The following is a 21,341-nucleotide window of genomic DNA, read 5'->3' on the forward strand; positions in this document are numbered from 1 at the left end:
CAGAAACCTTCACACCCAACTTCTGCCTTTCCTCCTAGAATTCACGGATCTGAGACTGGTGAGTGGCAGTGACTGTGCTGGGCGACTGGAGGTTTTCTACAGTGGGACTTGGGGCAGTGTTTGCAACAGTCCTATGGATTCCGTCACCATGGCATTTATATGCAAACACTTGGACTGTGGAGACAGAGGGACACTTTTGAAAGAGTTTACACATGGACGCGGCTCTGGCCCCACCTGGGTGGATGGTGTTCGGTGCGATAAGCAGCACAGCTCCCTTTGGCAATGCCCGTCAGACCCTTGGAAACAACAATCGTGTAACAGAGTAGAAGAAACCAATATTGCTTGTGAAGGTAAATAGCAAACATATATACACACACACATTCAACAGTCAAGTCTAGCTCACTGAAAGATTTTGATGTAATTATTATATTTTGTTACTTTTCACTAGATCTTTTTATCAAATACATACACATTTATATACATTATAAATAAATGTTTATGTATTTGATAAAAAGATCTAGTGAAAAGTAACAAAATATAACAATTATATCAATCTATATCTATAGCTATATAACATTCTCAGCAATGGTACAAACTTCTTTTCGGTATCTGAGGTTCTAGAAATAGTAATGTGGCCTGTTAACAACAAACATGGATATCGCTATTCCAAAGACATACATTTCACCACAACCATAATTAGGACCTAATCCAACACCCAGTGAATTCATGGAATCACAGATTTTAAGGGCTGAAGAGACTGTTAGGATCTTCTAATCTGACCTCCTGCATATCACAGGCCATAAAATATCAGCCAGTAATTCCTGCATCAAGCCGGTAAATTTTAGTGGAGATAGAGCACATCTTTTAGAAATACGTCCAGTCTTGATTTAATGACTTCATATCAAGGAGACTCCCCATATCCCTTGGTAAATTGTTTCAATGGTTAATTAGCATGAACAAATTCTAAGCCCTTTGCAATCCCTGTTACTGGGATCAGAATCTTGATCTCTCAAGTCTCACTCACACAGCAGCAGAGCCTTTCAGGAGAGCATTATTACCCTCATTTTACAGATAGGGAATGGAGACGCAGAGATGAAGTGTCATAAGGTCACCCATGGTGCCTTAATGAGCATTGGCTCAGGCCTCTAGTAAGAGCCAGGAAGTGTTACTCATTAAAGAACATGATTCGTGTGCCTTTCTGGTTAAACATCTTCCAAGGAATAACAATCAGAGGTTTGGGCTGTGAAGTTCATCTATAGATCTGTGTCTCAAGTATTATTTATATTATGGTAACACCTAAAATCCCCAAAGGCCTTATTGCCCCAGGCACTCAAAACACAAATCGAGAGAGGCCCTGCCATACAGAGTTTACAGTCAAGATAGACCAGACAAGTGGGAGGGGAAACAGATGATAGAGAGGTGAAGGAACTTGCCCAAGTCACACAGCAGATCTGTTGCAGAAACAAAAATAGAACCCGAGTCTTTTAAGTCCGAGTGCAGCACCATAAACACTGGACAACACTGCCTTTCCATGTGGGGAAGTTCAGACCTGCAGCTCCTATACAGACCCCTCTCAATATTACTTTCCCTCTTCTGTTGGATCCTGCGGTAATGAGGGTGAGTTTCAGCTCAGGTGTCTGTTTCCATTCCAATCTCTGGGCAGAGGGGTCAGGGGGGATGTTGCAGGGAGAGCTAGAGGAGAATCAGATACTGTCCTGCCAGTCACATAAAGAGACACACCCACCAGCAGGGAGCTGCTTAAAGACTGAAAAATCCAGAGTAACAGCTGAGTAGCTAATTAATTATTTAATAACCCAGATTTTGGCTTTCAGCCAATTTATAAAGCACTGGTATTAGGGGTGTGAAATACTGATAAACCCTACTTGAACCTGCATTACACACACTGCCTGATCCACTCACCTCAGCTTTCTCTCCATAGGAAGGAAAGGGAAACCACCTCAGACCCTGTTTACCGAATGCCCGAACTCTACAAGCTGCACAGGTATCTCTGCTTCTCTGGGTCTCCCTCTTGGTCCCTAAGGACTTTCCCAGCTCCCCCAGTAACATGTGAGGTTTCTGCATTTCCAGACCAGGAGAAGTTACGTGTCGTGGGAGGAGAGGACGGATGCTCGGGCAGAGTGGAGGTTTGGTATCGTGGCTCCTGGGGAACAGTTTGTGATGACTCCTGGGACATGGCGGATGCTAACGTTGTGTGTAAACAACTGGGCTGTGGATCTGCTGTATCTGCCCCGGGCGAGGCTGCATTCGGTGAGGGGTCTGGTCCCATCTGGGTGGAGATGTTGAATTGCAGAGGGACAGAGTCATCTCTCTGGGACTGTTGTTCCAAGCCTTGGGGTGAGAGTAACTGTGACCATAAGGAAGATGCTGCAGTGAATTGCTCAGGTGAGTGACAGGAGATGTTTCTGCTACATGCTGTAATTTTCAGGGAGCAGTATGGACCAGCCCCTCCTGCCACTTTGTTCCCAGACCAGGCCCTCCCATCTCCTGTGTGCAGGAGGATCCTGGATGTTGTGGGATGGATCCTTTCTCAGGTCAGATTGGCTCAGACATCAGCCCACAAAGCCCCTGTATTCATCACAGGCCCCAATTTGCTGATTTGTTACTAGTGTCCTCATTGTTGTACAGAGCACAGGGGACTTGGGCCCAAAATCACTAACAAACAGGCCCTGTGCTGCTGTGAGGGAGTTTGTGGAAGTGACAGCTGGACAGTGCCCCCAAGGCCTCTCAGAGGTGAGGTTCTACCTGGTAACAAACACGTCACCTCCCCCTCACTCCAGGCTCCAACTCTCCTTCCTTTCCCTTTGCAGGTCTGACAGAGAGGACAGATTCTCTGAATACCCCAGTGTGACACTCTGTTCCTCGGCGGGACACCCTACACCCCATGTTCATCTTTATAAAATGATTGTGTGGCATCCAATGCAAAGTTTGTCATGTCGGGTGTCTTGGCAAGGCTCATGATGCACTGAGCATGGTTGTTATAGTGATGTTATAGTAATTGTTACAGTGATGTTATAGTAAGGTTATAGGTTATAATTTCATGTATATATTTATGAGGCTGAAAATGTATCCTCAGGGCTTAAAACAAGCCCAGGCAAAAACTCTCCATGAACAGAGAGGCAGTCCACACCTCATCAGGGCATGGATGGGACAAGCCCAGCCTCACAGGAACAATGGACACTGGCCTAAGAAGCAACAAAAAAATCTGTTAGACCTTCGAGGGAGTCATCCCCTTCCTTTGGTCAGTTTGAGACTGTGATGAGGTTAATGCTCACCTGACTCTGAAGGGGACAAAGCCAAGAGGAAAGAAAGGACATGATAAAAGGGAGAGATATTTTGCCATACTCTCTCTCTCTCTTCCACCTATATCTACAGACACCACCACCACCACCACCATGCAGCGACTGAAACACTGATCAAAGGAGAGAGCCTGACTGAAAAGTAACCAGCCAGCCTGTGGTGAGAAGCATCTAAGTTTGTAAGGACTCTGAAAGTGTTAAGATCAGCTTAGAATGCGTTTTGCTTTTATTTCATTTGACCAAATCTGACTTGTTGTGCTTTGACATATAATCCCTTAAAATCTATCTTTATAGTTAATACATCTGTTTGTTTATTCTACCTGAAGCAGTGCATTTGGTTTGAAGTGTGTCAGAGACTCCCCTTGGGAGAACAAGCCTGGTACATATCAATTTCTTTGTTAAATTGACGAACTCATATAAGCTTGCAACATCCAGCGGGCATAACTAGAGGTAACTAGGGTTGTGTCTGGGACTGGAGATATTGGCTAGTGACATATGGTTGCACAATCCAATCAGCTTACATGCCAGAGGCTGCATGAGAACAGCCTAGGAGTGAGGGCTCTCACAGCAGAACAGGGTAAGACTGGCTCCCAGAGTCAAGGATTAGAGAGGCCTAGCAGATCACTGGTCCAGATAACACCAGAGGGAAATGTCACACCCAGATAAAACATCCCCCTCCTCCCATTAAGAGTTAAATTTCCTTGGTGCTTGGATTACAGAGGGAGGAGCTGCCTGCTGTAGCCCGAGGGAAGGAGCTCCTTTCCATGGCCTGTGAAATCTAGGGGTGAATGACATCTGGGTGGGAGCTGCAGGCCGTGCTGAGCAGGAGGTGGGCTATTATGACTGGGAGTGGATGGGTCATTACACAAACTTAAAACCATTTTCCCATGCTGAGGGATAGCTCAGTGGTTTGAGCATTGGTCTGTTAAATGAACGGTTGTGAGTTTAATTCTTGAGAGGACCATTTAGGAATCTGGGGCAAAAATCTGTCTGGGGATTGGTCCTGCTTTGAGCAGGGGGGTGGACTAGATAACCTCCTGAGGTCCCTTCCAACCCTGATATTTTATTCTATGCTAATTTTCCCGCCTACTGTTACTCACACCTTCTTATGAACTGTTTGAAATGTGCCTGATTACCACTACAAAAGTGATTTTTTCCTCCTGCTGATAGTAGCCCATTTTAATTGAATTGTCTCATTAGAATTGGTAAGGCAACCCCCATCTTTTCATGTACTCTGTATATATATACCTTCTACTGTATTTTCCACTCCATGCATCTGATGAAGTGGGTTTTAGCCCACGAAAGCTTATGGGGTGCCACAAGTACTCCTCGTTGTTTTTTTCTGATACAGACTAACATGGCTACGACTCTGAACCCTTTTAACACGGAGCAGCTATCTAATGCCCTTTCCATCTGACGCCCTGACCCAGAGTTAAATCACTGCAGCTTCAGCCCTGTGAGCTTGTCATTGGAGCTGGGCACAAGTCTTCATTGAAAAATGTTTTGGTGAAAAATGCAGATTCAGAGACATCGAAACATTTCACAAATTCCTGTTCATTTCACCCAATTGTTCCAAATACACACAGAACAACTCATTTCATTTCAACACTTTCTAAAGAAAACATTTTGTTTTTTTTTAATTTGATAGTATTTTTCCATTAGACATTTCCTTTAATTTTATCTATAAAATTTAAATAAACAACAAATGTCCAAAAGAACTTCAAATGGTTTTATTCAACATGAAACCATTTTTTTTTAACTTTTGCTTTCGACAACATTTTCAAAAAAGTCATTTTTGGCTCAACCCAAAACATTTTTTTTATTGTATTATTATTATTATTATTATTAGTTTTTTACTATTGCCAGAGAACCAAAACCTCTGTTTTTCGCCAAGCTCCAGCTGTGGGAGCTGGGTCTGAGGTGAGACAAGCAATCACTCATGTAGACTAGGATTGCCAGGAGTCCAGTTTAGGGTGACCAGATAGCAAGTGTGAAAAATCGGGACAAGGGGTGGGGGGTAATTGGCACCTATATAAGAAAAAGCCCCAAATATCGGGACTGTCCCTATAAAATCGGGACATCTGGTCACCCTAGTCCAGTTTTTGACCAGAATGCCTGGTCAAAAAGTGACCCTGGCAGCTCTGGTCGGGATTGCAGACCAAGCCATCAAAACTCCAGTCAGTGGCGCAGCAGGGCTAAGTCAGGCTCCCTACCTGCCTTTGCCCCGCGCAGCTCCCAGAAGTGGCCAGCATGTCCCCGTGGCCCCAGGCGCAGGGGCAGCCAGGGAAGCTCTGCACGCTGCCCCGACCTTGAGCGCTGGCTCCACTGTTCCCATTGGCTGGGAACCATGGCCAATAGGAGCTCCAGGGGAGGTGCCTGCAGGCACGGGCAGCGTGCACCATGCAGAGCCGCCTGGCCATGCCTCCGCCTAGGATTAAGACATGCAGGCCGCTTCCGGGAACAACGCAGATCCAGGGCAGGCAGGGAGCCTGCTTTAGCCCCACTGCATCACTGACTGGGAGCCACCTGAGGTAAGGGCTGCCCAGCTGGAGCCTGCACCCCGAACTCTGTGCCCCAGGTTGGAACCCCGTCCCGCACCCTTCCTCCCTCCCTGACCTCGCACCGTCCATCCGCACCCCAACCCACTGTCCCAGGTCGGAACCCCCTCCTGCACTCAAACTCCCTCCCAGAGACAGCACCCAGCACCCCCACCCAAACCCCAGCCCCCTGCCTAGGCTCTGAGCTCCCTCCCGCACCCAAGCTCCCTCCAAGAGCCTGCAGCCTGCACCCCCTCCCGTACCTCAACCCACTGCCCCAGCCCTGAGTCCCCTCCTAGACTCCAAACCCCTCAGCCCCATCCCAGAGCCCTCTCCTTCACCCCAAACCCCTCATCCCTGGCCCCACCCCAGAGCCCACACCGCCAGCCAGATCCTGCACCCCCTCCTGCATCCCATCCCCCTACCCCAGCACTGAGCCCATTCCTGCACTCCAAACACCTTGGTCCCACCCTGGGGCCTGCACTCCCAGCTGGAGACCTCACCCCCTCCTACCCCACAACCCCCTGCCCCAGTGAGCAGTGAATCTGCCTCCTGGAAGCAACATCATCCTGACGAAAAACTAACTGTATTTCCCAGTAGGGACAATAGTGGCTTGTTAAGAAAACCACATAAGTTCACCCACCAGTATTGTCTATTGGTGTAATGCTGGGGGCACTGACCAGGTGCATTACCAGAGCTGTGTGGAGGCCCGGGGGTAGGCAAGTGTTTGTTGTCCTTGATCATGATAATGGCCCATTGCAGGGACTTACAGTGGAGGGACTTATGGTAGAGTTTGCCCACGAGCTGACCTGGGACGCTCACTGCCATGAGCACTAGGGTTACTCACTATTTGTAAAGAAATTACAGGCTGGAGAGGATTTGAACCACACAGCCCCAGAAGGCAGACTGGAAACCCTGACCTCAGGGGCTCACTTTGGGGAGCTGAACCAGGTTGAACATATTAGACCCTAAGGCTAGGTCTACACTACCCGCCTGAATCGGCGGGTAGAAATCGACCTCTCGGGGATCGATTTATCGCGTCCCGTTGGGACGCGACAATCGATCCCCGAATCGGCACTCTTACTCCACCAGCGGAGGTGGGAGTAAGCGCCGCCGACAGAAAGCCGCAGAAGTCGATTTTGCCGCCGTCCTCACAGCGGGGTAAGTCGGCTGCGATACGTCGAATTCAGCTACGCTATTCACGTAGCTGAATATGCGTATCTTAAATCGACTCCCCCCTGTAGTGTAGATGTACCCTAAGAGAGAAGGAATATTGCTTTGAAGACTTCTTCATGTGAGTGGATTATTTTGGGGAAATCACAAAGGGAAACTGAAGGGCCATCCCAGACCATAAAGGGGTGACCTGGGACAGCACCTGTCTATGGTCTGAATTTGAGATGAGATATATATTTTATATTTTGAAAATTTGCAGGATGGGAAAACCGTTCTCCACCCCCCAGCTCTACTATTTAGATTTGCTTGTTTCCTGTGTCCCTGTAACAGGGTCACTGCTTCTGACACCTATCGTGGCTGGGGATGGCTCTGCCTCAGTTTCTCCTCATCAGGGTTTTCCATCTCTCCCAAGAATTCACGTTGCTCAGCCCTCTGGCCAGGTCACTCTCAGAGTTCAGCCCCATTCAGGGTACTCAAAGTTCAAAATAAACACCACCTTCGGCAATAGTCTCAAGTTCGTCTCACTCTCATGAGACCACTGAATCTCTAGGCTTTTCCCCATTGGGAGTCCAAGTATAATACAAACAGAAACAGTCTCCTGGCCCTCCTGGGCTTCACACTCTACTTAAACAAAGATTTTCTTACTCCTTACCACAGCACTGACTCCCAGGACTTTTCCTGGAGCCTGGCCTCTTCTCTGCCTTTGCAGGTCACTCCCAGTGTAACCTAGTAGAAGTCCTTTTCAGGGTCTCCTGCAGGAACCTTCTTGCTTTCTCCAGTTCCTGCAACCATTTACCACTGCTATTCCCCCTTTCTGCCCATGCTGCTGGGCTAAATAAAGCCAGATTGTGTCATGTGACCCTCCGTCATTGTCCACACCTGTACAGTATCACAGGTGGGGCTGGACCCATTTCCCCTTTAAGGGGCTAGTCACTCTGTGACAATCCCTTTTTCTTGCCACCTGTTGTTTTCACGGAGAAGAGGTGGAAAATATGGCATGCAGATTCATCTCTGGAACTTCACTGATTGTAGACATTTGTCTCCTGCCCACAATTCATAGACTCATAGATTATAAGGCCAGAAAGGACCACTGTGATCATCTAGCCTGACCAAACTAACACAGGCCCCTGGAATTCCCTGAATTAATTCCTGTATGAATAGAGCTTAACTTTTAGAAAAACATCCAATCATGATTTAAAAATTATTTGTGATGGAGAATTCACCACTGAACTTTGTACGTCGTTCCAATGGTTAATTATCCTCACTATTAAAAATAGTGCCTGATTTCTAGCCTGAATTTATCTACCTTCAACTTCTAGCCATTGGATCTTGTTATACCTTTGTCTGCGAGATTTAAGAGCCCCTTATCATAGAATCATAGAAGATTAGGGTTGGAAGAGACCTCAGGAGGTCATCTAGTCCAACCCCCTGCTCAAAGCAGGACCAACACCAACTAAATCATCCCAGCCAGGGCTTTGTCAAGCTGGGCCTTAAAAACCTCTAAGGATGGAGATTCCACCACCTCCCTTGGTAACCCATTCCAGTGCTTCACCATCCTCCTAGTGGAATAGTGTTTCCTAATATCCAACCTAGACCTCCCGCACTGCAACTTGAGACCATTGCTCCTTGTTCTGTCATCTGCCACCACTGAGAACAGTTGAACTCCGTCCTCTTTGGAAGCCCCCTTCAAGTAGTTGAAGGCTGCTATCAAATGCCCCCTCGCTCTTCTCTCTTAAACAAGCCCAGTTCCCTCAGCCTCTCCTTGTAAGTCATGTGCCCCAGCCCCTGATCATTTCCGTTGCCCTCTGCTGGACTCTCTCCAGTTTGTCCACATCCTTTCTATAGTGCGGGTCTCAAAACTGGACCCAATACTCCAGATGTGGCCTCACCAGTGCTGAATAGAGTGGAATAATCACTTCCCTTGATCTGCTGGCAATGTAGGTTCTTTGATATTCCTTCCTAAATATTGGGCACCAGAATTAGACACAGTTTCTCCAGTAGTGGTAGAATCAGTGCAAACTACAGAAGTAATTTACCCTCCCTGCTCCTACTCATTATTTCCCCCTTTATATATCTAAGCATTAATTCTTTTGGCCCCAGCATTGCACTGGGAGGTCATGTTCAGCTGATTATCCACCATCAGCCCCAAGTCTTTCAGGGTTGCCAAATGTCTTATCGCACAAACCCAAACATCCGTGCCCCTTCCCTAAGGGCCATGCCCCTGCCTTGCCCCTTCTCTATGCAATAGAATAAATGGACACAAATCAGACGTCAAGAATTATGACATTCAAAAGCCAGTCAGAGAACACTTCAACCTCCCTGGACACTCAATAACAAACTTAAAAGTGGCAATTCTTCAACAAAAACACTTCAAAGATAGACTCCAATAAGAAACTGCAGAACTGGAATTAATTTGCAAACTGGACACCATCAAATTAGGCCTGAATAAAGACTGGGAGTAGATGAGTCACTACAAGAACTAAAAACTAATTTCCCCATGCTAGTTTCCCCTTACTGTTACTCACACCTTCTTGTCAACTGTTTGAAATGAGCCACCCTGATTACTACTACAAAAGCGATTTTTCGTCCTTTTGATAATAGCCCATTTTAATTGAATTGTCTTGACCCCCCCACTTGGTAAGTCAACACTCATCTTTTCATGTACTGTTATATATATCTTCCTAATGTATTTTCCACTCCATGCATCTGATGAAGTGGGTTTTAGCTCACAAATAAATTTGTTAGTCTCTAAGGTGCCACAAGTACTACTCATTGATTTGGCTGATACAGACTAACACGTCTACCACTCTGAAACCTATAAGAATCTGTTTAGCAACTAATGAAGGCTTGACAATAAGCTGAGGCCTAGAGGGTCTGTTAATAATTATGATAGCCTATGTAGGAAAGGAGTTAGCATGACAGCTTAAGCTAACTTTATAAGATTTAACAATAGTTTACAATACGTAGATTTAGTAGCGTAGCTAGGGGCGAGCGGGACAGCGGCCGCTCCCTCACCAAGCACAAGTGGAGCCTTTTTTAATTTTACTCACCCGGGAGCGAAAAGAAAGGTGCCACCTGCTGCGGCACTTTTACTGATGGGACGGTGCTCTGGGTCTTCAGTGCCACTTCAGCAATGGGGCCTTCACTAGCTTCTGGTGTCTTCAACAGCACTGAAGCTTCATCGCCGAAATGCCTCCAAAGAAAAAGGGTATAAAAAGATGTTTGCAGATAAAGATATTAGCTCACCTATTTCATCCCTTTTATAAAAAGATGGTCAGACCAACCCTTAGTTGAGACATTGGGATGACAGGATGCTGGAAACAGATTGTCACTACCAACTTTGGGTGCTTTCCACTTACTGTTCTCTTCATCTTTATCTCTAGTGGTCTCCATAAGATTGCAAGAATGCGAGCTGTGAGGGTGTTGTGTTACATGTATGTGTCTTCATATAATTATGCTTGGATTTATTTGGATTTTAAATAAATTTAAATAGTCTTCCTATTTCTATTTGTCTGATTCACCAGTCTCACTTGATAATAATCTCAGGTAGCTCCCTGAATAAGGAACCTGTTATTAGTCACCTGTGCAATTTGCACCTTAAACTTATCAATGGCTCCACTTGTCAGGTAGTCAGTTTTTAGTCCATAACCACAATGATGCTATTTATTAATAAAACATGTAATTTCACCAGAAAGAGATATCAAGTTAATATGACAGGATCCATTTTCCATAAACCCACTTTGATTTGCATTAATTGTATTGCACTCATTTAATTCTGTATTCTGTATTAAATGAGTCCCATATTAGAAGTTGTATTATTTTTCCTGGAATCGATGTCAGTCTCACAGGCCTACAATTACCTAGGTCATGCTGTTCACCTTTTTAAAATATTGGCACAAAATAAGCTTTCTTCTAATCTTTTGTAGCTTCCCCAGCATTCCAAGAGTTACTGAAAACCAATATTTATGATTCGGACAGCTTCTTGGCCACTTCTTCTAAAACTCTTGGTTGCAAGTTATCCAGACCTGCTGATTCTAAAATGTCTAATGCTAGCTGCTGTTTAATGTTTCTCCTGAGTTTCTTCTTCATCATCATCCTTATCCTCATGTGATATGACTACATCATCTGACTTTGTCCCAAATATGGAATACAAAAATTAGTGAACACTTCTGTTTTTTTCTGCATTGCTACTGATAATTCTACCATTTCCGTCTAGTAAATAGACTGATACCATTTTTAGGATTCATTTTGTTGCTAGTATACTTTACAAATTGCTTCCAATTATCCTTAATTCTGCTGGCTATAGATTTCTCCTTGTATGCCTTTGCTTCCCTTATCAATTTTCTACAATACCTGGCGGCTCATATATACTCATTGTTATCACATATATATAATTTTTATAACAGCTTTCAATTCCCCTCTAAGCCAGGTTGGTTTATTTTTAACTAGTGCAGCCTTCTTCTTTCTTCTTTCAACTTCCTGGTAATAAAGCAGGAGGTGGATTAATTATTAATTATTATTAATAATCAAATTGTTATTTAATGTATATTATTGAAGCACCTAAAGGCCCATTCAGGTCACAGATACAGACACACTCCAAGATCCAGAAAGCTGACAATTTAAAACACTCAAGAACAGATGCAGGATTGGATATGGGAGAAATAACATACAAGCAAATTCACATGGTGATGATTGGCGAGTAGTATAAGGACCATACCATCAATCAATGTTATCCCTGCCCCTTGACCCATTAAACCCTACCCATCTGTCACAGGAAATCCCGCCCTGGGGGTATTACTTCCGGGGTCAACCCGGACACATGACCAGAAGCAAGGTGTGTCATGTGACCCCTCTAAGAACTTCTCCCACCGCCCTCTCCCAATCAGGATGGGTTTTGCCCCCATAGGACCGCCATGAGAGGAGATTTGACCAATTGGGGGGAGTTCTGGGGTGGGGTAACCCATCCAAAAGGGGGGCAGATGACCCCTATAACAACTTCTTCACCATCCTCTACCAATCAGGATGGGTTTCAGCCACTGGGGACCACCCCCGAGAGCATATTTGACGAAAATAGGGCAGGTTTTGGGGTGGGATGAACAGCCAAGAATAGGGTCATGTGACCCCTCTAAGAACTCCTCCCACTGCCCTCTGCCAAGCAGGGGGCATCACCACCACCCCATAAGTCCCCGCACTGGGCAGAAGAGGCCATCTCTCACCAAGAACACGTGTTTTAGAAATCATGGAAATGCTGAGAGGTAACATGGACTCCTTCACCACCCCCGTGAGAACTTCAGACTTTGTTTTATTAAACCCCACATAAAAACCGCTCCTAAAAACATAGCTAGAGACATGGTAGGCCACGTCTCCCATGCTGTTCTGGAGAAGGTGGGGAATCCAGCTTCACAGGAGGGATCGGGGCTGATGTACATTAAAAGGAGGAAGAGAAGGAGAAATGTTTCATACCCGCAATGCACAGGTCCCCCGAAACCATTTAAAGGAAGGGCTTTGACACACAGGGCCAGCCATCAGCAAAAGTCCAACAGGAAGCCTGGGAAACAGGAGACACTCTCCGCCTGGTAAAAGAGAGATATTTTAATCAACATGGCTTTTGTTCACTGCAGGTCTGAAGAGTGCATCGAATCCGAACTAGATTTGTTCCAAATAGCCTCCACGCAGACCAGCATAGAGAAAGCATCTACATCGAGGTGCCGCCTCTATCGGCCGTTACGGAGTCTGCCCCCATTGACTTTTTTATAGCATGGAATGGCATAGATTATATGGATTTAAACAACATGCTGGTGTACCTGTGTTGCAAGATTGTAAAAGGAGAAGGAACTGAACTCGCCAGGGACGCCAAGGTGGACCTGGTGAATTATCCAGTGGCATCTATTTTTAGACAGTTGGATGTTCCTCTGGGAGACCACCTATTAAGCCAAAGCAACAACTGTTACCCTGTAACAATGGAGCCTCTGGAAGGACACAACTGAAAGTATCAATTCAGGACAAATTGCTTAAAGCAGGGCAGTTACAGCCCAAGGCTGGATTTCCCTTAGACAACCCAGTTTCCCAGAATCACCAACAGTGCCACTCGTTATGGGGATGAATGGTTATGAAAACCAATACGCCAGTAAAAGAAAAAAGGTTCTCTCGATCCCAAAGGACCAAGCCCTAGACCCAGGTCAATATATAAGTCAGATCTTCCCCACAAATCATGTTGTTGACAATCCTTTAGAATCTAAAATCTAAAGGTTTATGCATAAAAAGAAAGAAATATAGATGAGAGCTAAAACTGGTTAAAGGAATCAATTACATACAGCAATGGCAAATTTCTTGGTTCAGGCTTGTAGCAGTGATGGAATTAACTGCAGGCTCAAATCAAGTGTTCGGAGTACATCCACAGATTGGATGGGTCATGCAGTCCTTTTTTCAGAGCTTCGGGGGTGGGGGTGGTGTGTGTGTGTATGTGTGTGTGAGCTCAGTGGTTTGAGCTTTGGTCTGCTACACCTAGGGTTGTGAGTTCAATCCTTGAGGGAGCTATTTAGGAATCTGGGGCTACAAAAAAAATAGTTGGGGGATTGGTCCTGCTTTGAGCAGGGGGTTGGATTAGATGACCTCCCGAGGTCCCTTCCAACCCTGATATTCTATGAAAGTTCCTCCAGAGGTTAGAAGCAAGATTGAAGACAAGTTGGAGGAGATGCAGCAGCCTTTTATATTCTCTTGCCATGTGGCCTCTGCTTCCTTCGTTCAAAACAATAGCTATCCAGCACGTCATAGAAAAACCTTAGAGTTCTGTCCATAGGCATGTCCCTGCATGTCTTGCTGAGTCACAAGGTGTATCTGGCTTCTCTCAATAGGTCAGTTATATAGCTGATGGTCCTTAATGGGCCATCAAGCAGGCTAGGCAGTGCTGACACCAAATTTTCTGGGATGTCACCCAGAAGTATAGCACAAGTTTGAAATACAGACAGTATAGAGCCAATACTTATAACTTTAAATACAAAAATTATACATGCATACAGATAGCATAATCATAACCAGCAAACCATAACCTTGTCTTTGACACATTACTTGACCCCCTTTATACAAGATTTGGTGCCACTACAGGACCTTGGTTGCAACAATGATCTATACGTTCCCAGTTTGTGTCAATAACGTCACATACCCTTACAGGGCCTTTATAGAATCTGTGCTCAATTACAGCGATGACACCCTCACCACGCAATTTTCCGCCAGCCTGTTTTACAAAGACACTCCCAGACAGCACGAAGAAACAGAGCTGGATGGTGGGAATCTAGGTTTGTGAGGCGGGCAAAGCTGATGGCCCAGAACAGGATGGTAGAGCTGTTGGGTCATCTACACAGAGACCTGTTTTTTCAAAAAAAACTTTTGTTGAATGGAGTGTATGTGAAAATTAAACTGATGCACAGTAAAGATGCCTTCTGTTTAATGGGCAATGTAGCCAAAGGCTTCAAACTGCGCATTGTATCGGCGTCCCTTTTTGTGAAGAAAGTACGGGTGGCCCTGAGTGTCCGTCTCGTGCACGCGAAGGCCCTGCTTACCGCTAATGCTAAATACTGCGGTTACCATGTGGAATGAATGTGTTTAGCATCCCCACAAACAACAGGGTCAGTAACCAGGAGAATCTGTTTTGGGACAGTTACTCAAAATGCTTGTTCTAGGGTTTGTGGATAATGATGCCTTTAGCAGAAGTTACACTAAAACCCCCTTTCATTTTAAATATTACGATATTAATTTTGTGGTCTTGTATGTGGATGGTGAACAGATACCAACCAAGCCTCTGCAACCAGATTTCGAGTCTGGATGCTGTGTGAGAGAATACATGAATCTGGTACAGACGGCTGGTAAACGCATGAAAGATCGTTCTCTGTTAATTGACCGTGAGGAGTTTGCACAGGGTTACAACTTGTTTGCCTTTGTCTCCTGACCAGGAATGCACCGATCACTATTCCCTGATTAAAACTGGGAACCTGAGAGCAGAAATACATTTTGGGAAGGCTTTAATGGTCACCGCCAATATGATCGGGTATGGGGGTTTTGACAATGTCATAGAGATAAATCAGAAGAGAAACATTCTGTTTGACTACATGTGAATATGGACACTGTGCAGCTCTCATGTGTCTTATCAATGGATCCTTACACAAATAATAATTTCTTAGATGTGTTCCCTTGCAATTGGCTCTCTGGGGGCAAGCTATCTCAGAGACCCCTATGTTTGCTGGTCAACACGCATCCGCACAACCAACTGGGTAAACACTGGCATGCCTTGTATCTGGCAGAGCGCAATCGTGGAGAGCTTTTTGACTCATATGGACATCCCCTGAACAGTGTGTTCTTTCTGAGAAGCATTATGAAATTTTTAAAACAAAATGCCACCGACATTGTGTTTCACACTAGACAATTACAAGATCGCCACTCCATCGCTTGTGGCTATCACTGCATGCGTTTCTTACATCATTGTAGCGAGGGTTTATCTTTTGACCAGATTTTAAAATTGTATTCTAACGAGTTAGTGCAAAACAACCAGATGGTGATGAATTTTGTAAAAGAATATAAAATGTAAATTCTCAGGCATGCCTAGCCTCACTCGAAACATGTTTCAACAAACCCAGACATGTGTATCTTGCAACGATTTTCATAGTCATGTTACCCAATAAAACACCCCAGGTGAGAGGTTTAAAGACAATTGATCTTTGGTGGGTTTTTGTTCATTGTTTTTTAAACAATGACCAATTCAGAAAAAGTACACATAGATATTATTTTTTTGAAAAGTATAGAAATGTTTTATTTAAAGCAAAACATTACTAGTTTTAAATATATTTTTTTAGAACATGAAAAACATTACACACTGAGCCATTTGGATCTTTTAGCCAATTTTTGTTTTTTAGAGGGCAAAAAAGGGGTCACTGTTTCTTGATCCACCCCAGTGTTGGCTGTCGAGGCCTTCGGGCGTTCCAAAAGATTTCTATTGGCTGCGTTGCCCATGATGGAAGATGGTACGTTCATTTCCACCATGGAATTCATAAACACATCCCATCCTTTGTTCCTAGCAGACATGTACCTAGAGAGCATCCAGGTGACGGCCCTGACTGTCGAGCATGTTAGAACCATTAACCACAGAACCTTTGTACACAAAAGCCCCTTTATCATTCCACGAAGAGATATTTTTATCCTGGCCCAGCTTATTTAGCAATACTAATGCATTTTTCTTATAATGCTTATTCACATTATCCGGTACCTCCTAAGCAGCAGAGTCTGAGGTCTTTGGTGTTTCTGGGGGTTTGACAGTCACACTCTGTTCCTGTTTTGGTAGAAACAGTCTTATTTTCCCTTTATCCGCATCGCTCTGCTTCACGTACGTTAGCTACCTTTGAAGCACGGCACTGTAAAGTTTAGCCTTTTCGTAGTCGGCTAAGTCAGTTCTTTGAAGAACAGACTTCATTTCAGCATTCAAGAAGCGAGTTGTGTTCATTCTGATATTTTCCTCTGCTGGAGGGGGAGCTCTTAATTGCTCCAACTGGCGGCTGGGCACCAGGTACATTTTTTCGGCATACTCCATTATTGATTAGTCAAAAGCCCCATTATCAGAGGAATAGAAAAACTTAACAAAGGTCTGATAAAGCCCCCAGAATGCTTCACTGGATGCTTCTTTCTTTTAAGTGAAACCCTTTTATTATACAGAGTTTTTATAAGCGTGCGTCTCTTTTTCAGCACGCGCACTTGATTTTGTGTCAAAGGTACGTTTCCTTTTAAGGTATTGAGTGCTCTATCTGAGATGGCCACTACTAAATCATCAAAGGCCGAACACAGTATAGCCTTCCTTTGCTGCGGGGATGATTTGCTAAGGAATTTTAAAAGGACCAGGTTTCTGTTCATACAGCTAGACATGCTTTCGGTCAGCAACCCCGGCTATTAAAAAGGGGCCTGCAATAATTCATCTCTTTTTATACCTGACTGTTGTTCTTTTCAAAGTATAAACCACCGGCCAGTCTGGCGGGAAAAGACCAGTTCTTAGTCTGTAAGCTTCTAGTGTGGAAGAGTTTAAATCCACCACCAGGTAGCCATAAGGTCTTTTGGGTGCATCCTCAAAAGCTTCTAGAGAGAACTGAGCTTTACCAGGGTACAATTGCCAAGCTAACATAGTGATTTGTAATTTGTCCCTGGGGTTTTTGAACAGAACCATGTACTCTGTGTTTAGGTAAATCGTGCGACTCTTTTTTCCATGACAAAATACATTCTGAACTATATACATAATGCTCAGGTTCCTGTGATGCACGTACTTGGTAAAGGCTTTCTCGATTTCATCACTTTCACAAGCAGAGTTCATCAGATTGTCTATGATAATCATAGGTTTCAGAGTGATAATCATATTTACTTTATTGATAGGAAATAAATGGTCATCCTCAAAAGCATCGGGCAACCCCTCCACAAAATTGATAAAGGGATATTTACAGAGCAGTTCTTTATACAGAGGTTGCCAACAACTGTAACACCACACAATATTCTTAGGAATAACACACATTTGTTTGACATTATCCAACACATTTTTTATAAAGTAACTTTTCCTGTAGTTGGTAGGCCCCATGAGAATTGCACAAAATGGGTGTTTCCACCTTGTATCCATTTTCAAAAACCATAGGGCAGGGTTTTAAACCCTTCTTCTAGGACCCTCTTTTCTAAACGACTTTCTGCGTTTTCTTAAGGGTTTTTGTCTTTATTTGCCACTGATTTTTGTTCCTTGCGATAGAGGGGCTGCACCGCTATCTTTTTTGAGGTGTTTTCTTGCAGGTCCATGCAATAGTCCTGGACTAGATCTTTCAAACTGTCAAAGTTGATCTTTTCACAATTTGATATGTTCAGGGTAATCTCTTTGACTTTCATACAGGTCTTTCCTCCCGACAGCTTATACCCGTATGTTTTCGGGCCTGCTGACACAAACTCGGTAATGTGTTGATCTGGCGGGATCTCGCTTTTGAGGTCCCCTAAATAATCCCCCAGAGGGGGATTCCAGTCACCCTCCCTTTTCACAACTATCACCGAGTCAGTGTGGTGGTACAGGCACCGCTCTTGCTGCCTGATTAGAAGGTTGAATAATTCTAAGTGGGCGTAAGAGGTGGTGAAATAGGTTATGAAGACGTTGGTATTGCCAGAGACCAAGTATCAGTCTTTTGTGTGCTTCCAAGACATGCACGCTGTTTCATCATTGATAAACTCACAGGATGAAACCTCGTAATTGGGAGAAAACAGGTACTGAAAGTGTTCGTCAGGGTCTCTCACGATGCTGGTATTGGGAAGGTTTGTTCTTTGGCCGAATTTGCCCCACAGAGAATTTAAAAACTGTTTAGCGATCTGATCTCGTGTTGGTGTAAACACCCGCCTTCTTTCTGGTAGAAATAGTTAACATACTTATTTGCTTTTCTTCAACTGTGCACCAGCTGGGATACCCTGAAGACTCTTGTTTCTGGCGGAGGTGTAATTTTATGTACCCTGAAAAGAGTTTGTCAGATTTGTCATTAAAACATCAGATTTCATAGATTTTAGCCACCGCATACCCCTTTGCTATAATCATGTTCAATTCCACCATGCACCATGTCCCCAGGATGGCCCTCTCCTCATCAATATGGGAGCATGTCTCCCACTGGTCGGTTTCCGCACAGGTTCGGCATAGTGGGAATATAAGCTTGCCACCCACTCTGACAGATAACAATAGGAAAAAATCCGAAGAAGTGAGCTGTAGTCCACGAAAGCTTATGCTGAAATAAATTTGTTAGTCTCTAAGATGCCACAAGTACTCCTGTTCTTTTTAATAGGAAAAAAGAGGCCTCATGGGGGGTACACTTTAACTTTTTAAATTCCAAAATAATTCGTGAGGGGTCCAAATTTGTCATAAACTACATTGGGGTGTCCGATAGGGTATTCTTTGGTTTTGTTTACGAAAGGGTACCGGCTGGTAAAATTATAATAGTGGATTTCTTCCTGGGGTTAGGTTTGTAATACAGGCGGATAGCGTTTGTCCTCCCCTCAAAAAGAGCATCCATAGGCATGAGAGGCTGGGGCAACTGTGTTCGGTTTAAAAACCTGCCAGCTCCCTGTCTGTTTCTTTCATCACCTCCCACTCGTGCTCTCAGAGAGTTCTCACTACAAAACCAAGTCTTTTCAGATAGTCAGTCTTGAGTTGCGTCTTGTAATAAAGAAACCCCAAACTTGTCCCCGTCATAGGGTTCTGTGCTTTTCTACATTAACAGATGATACAGCTGTGGAAAAAACACCTGTTAAACTCAAAGGCCGTGTGTACCCCGCCAACATTAGCGTAACCGTCTTAAAATGTAGGGGCCTACCTGTAGTTCCCCACCCGGTAAAGCATGCTGTATCTATATATTTTCTTTGTGAGAGGTATATGACAGCCACTGAATAGATGGGGTTGAATATCTCTTTTTCTGCCTGTGGTAGTTGTCTGGAGGGAGAAGAGCTACCTTGTTAGGCTCCAAAAACATAAACCTGTACATAGCTATGCAGACAGATGCCAGCGTTATGTACCAGAATAGATCTATACACAGTTTTATCTCGGTGAATTTACCAGGGCCTCTCTCTATTGTCTCTATCATCTCCGTGATTTTCATAATCTCTCTTCTGTATAGGATACAGGCCTGTCTCAAAATGTTGACATCCTGCTGACAGTAATACGTGAGCTCTTTCTGCAAGTCAGACGTCTCATATCGATGGTCCTGATATCAGTCGAGATACTCTGCTTTCTCCCTGGGCATCATGCTTTCTACACCATAGTGCTCCACACTGGGCATAGGCTCCACATAATTTTGATTTTCTAAAGTGTTAAAAAAATGTGGAAAATACCCTTTGCACCCTTCAAACTGCATCACCTTCAGGAGCTTGCTAAGCTTCCTAGGCAAGAAGTTTAAAGAGTCTATAAAATGAATGCCCAGGGCCTTAACTTCCACACACATTACTTTACTAGCCTGAGTGATGAGTTCTATGCACATCTTTTCCTTCAGTAACTGTCTAACAATGAAGTACACATCATAACCTTTGGAATTGTGCGCTAGGAACATGTAGTCCTGGAACTCTTTGCCAATAAAGGTCTTAAAGACAGAAAGAAACTCACAGCCCTTAAATTCCCAGGATTTTTCCAGCTTTAGGGACATAGCAAAAATGTAATTGGGCAAGTGCAACCCCGTCTCCTGTGTGGGAGAAAAACAAGTCTTCACTCTGACTTTGAAGCAACAAGCCAGAGGCAGTTTTATTTTCCTGACACTTGCAAGGGAAGCATACACATGGGCAGGTCTCCGTTAGATAAACAATTAAGGCAAGCTTTTATACTTTTTATTACATACAGTAATGATCAATAGCTGCATTTTGTTTATACATGTTCCTTTTTGGTATCTTTACTTTTTAAATTAATTTTTGCCACAGTCTACATTCCATTCTTATTTAACACAAGATCAAAACAGTATCTCTTACAGACGGCTCCCACTCGCCTAGGCCTTCAAGTCCCGTATTTTAAATAGAAGAGTTAGCCTGACTCTTCCTCTTCCTGGAAGACTAAGATGTCTGCACTTTTTCCAACTTCCACATTCCCCCCTTTTGTGCTTCCAGCACAACTATTACTTTTAAATCTTTATTTTTAGTAAACTTTGTATTTTTGACTTTAGCTTACATGGTACAATCTTTTGGGGTTTAATTGAATACAATTAAAGCATGGTTAGTATGTACATGGAAGATGCTATTATTAGTACATTTTTATAACAACAATAATTTAACCTTAAACTAAATAATAAGAATAAAAACATTAACATTTTCATTGTAATAATATGATGGGGTTGCTGTACAACCTTAGTTACAGAACACAATACATTATACTTAGTACATGAAGTAAACATTTTATAGGCTGTATGAAAAGCATACTTTTAAAATTTAATACATATTTTGGTGCATATGAATTTGCCCTTGTAATTTAGAGATTTGTTTTGATTTTTGGTAGGAGTAAAAGCAAATTTTGGAATTGATTAGGTGCTCAGGCAGTTCAATTAAAGGGTATGTGGAACCTAAGGGCTGATTGTAGAATTTTATTTGCAGGCCCATAAATGATATTATTGCCTGTTGCAGCGATGAAATTAAAAGGTATGTTTTGTAAAGTGGTGGCCTTAACGTTCACACAGCTGTCATTAGTTTGGAAAAACAGGTGTCCTGTCAAGGGAGTTTTTTGTTCTATACCTTTTTAAGTTGTTTTAAACAGTGACAACTTTTTTGGGCTTTAGTTTACGTACGCGCTGAAGTTGTG

The 21,341-nt window shown here is 43.8% G+C and overlaps 1 protein-coding gene across 4 annotated transcripts in view; it reads left to right on the forward strand.

The window, feature by feature from the left end:
• Nucleotides 1-21,341, forward strand: part of LOC135977481 (deleted in malignant brain tumors 1 protein-like) — a 723,293-nt gene that overhangs the window by 102,924 nt on the left and 599,028 nt on the right. For all 4 annotated transcript variants that reach the window (XM_065578743.1, XM_065578741.1, XM_065578742.1 and 1 more), the window contains 2 exons: nucleotides 39-350; nucleotides 1,940-2,002. In XM_065578743.1, coding sequence (XP_065434815.1) covers nucleotides 39-350; nucleotides 1,940-2,002 — 375 coding nt within the window. The remainder of the gene's footprint in view (nucleotides 1-38; nucleotides 351-1,939; nucleotides 2,003-21,341) is intronic.

Source organism: Chrysemys picta, unplaced genomic scaffold (genome assembly GCF_011386835.1).
Source record: "Chrysemys picta bellii isolate R12L10 unplaced genomic scaffold, ASM1138683v2 scaf1, whole genome shotgun sequence".
In the NCBI taxonomy this organism is placed as follows: Eukaryota; Metazoa; Chordata; order Testudines; family Emydidae; genus Chrysemys; species Chrysemys picta.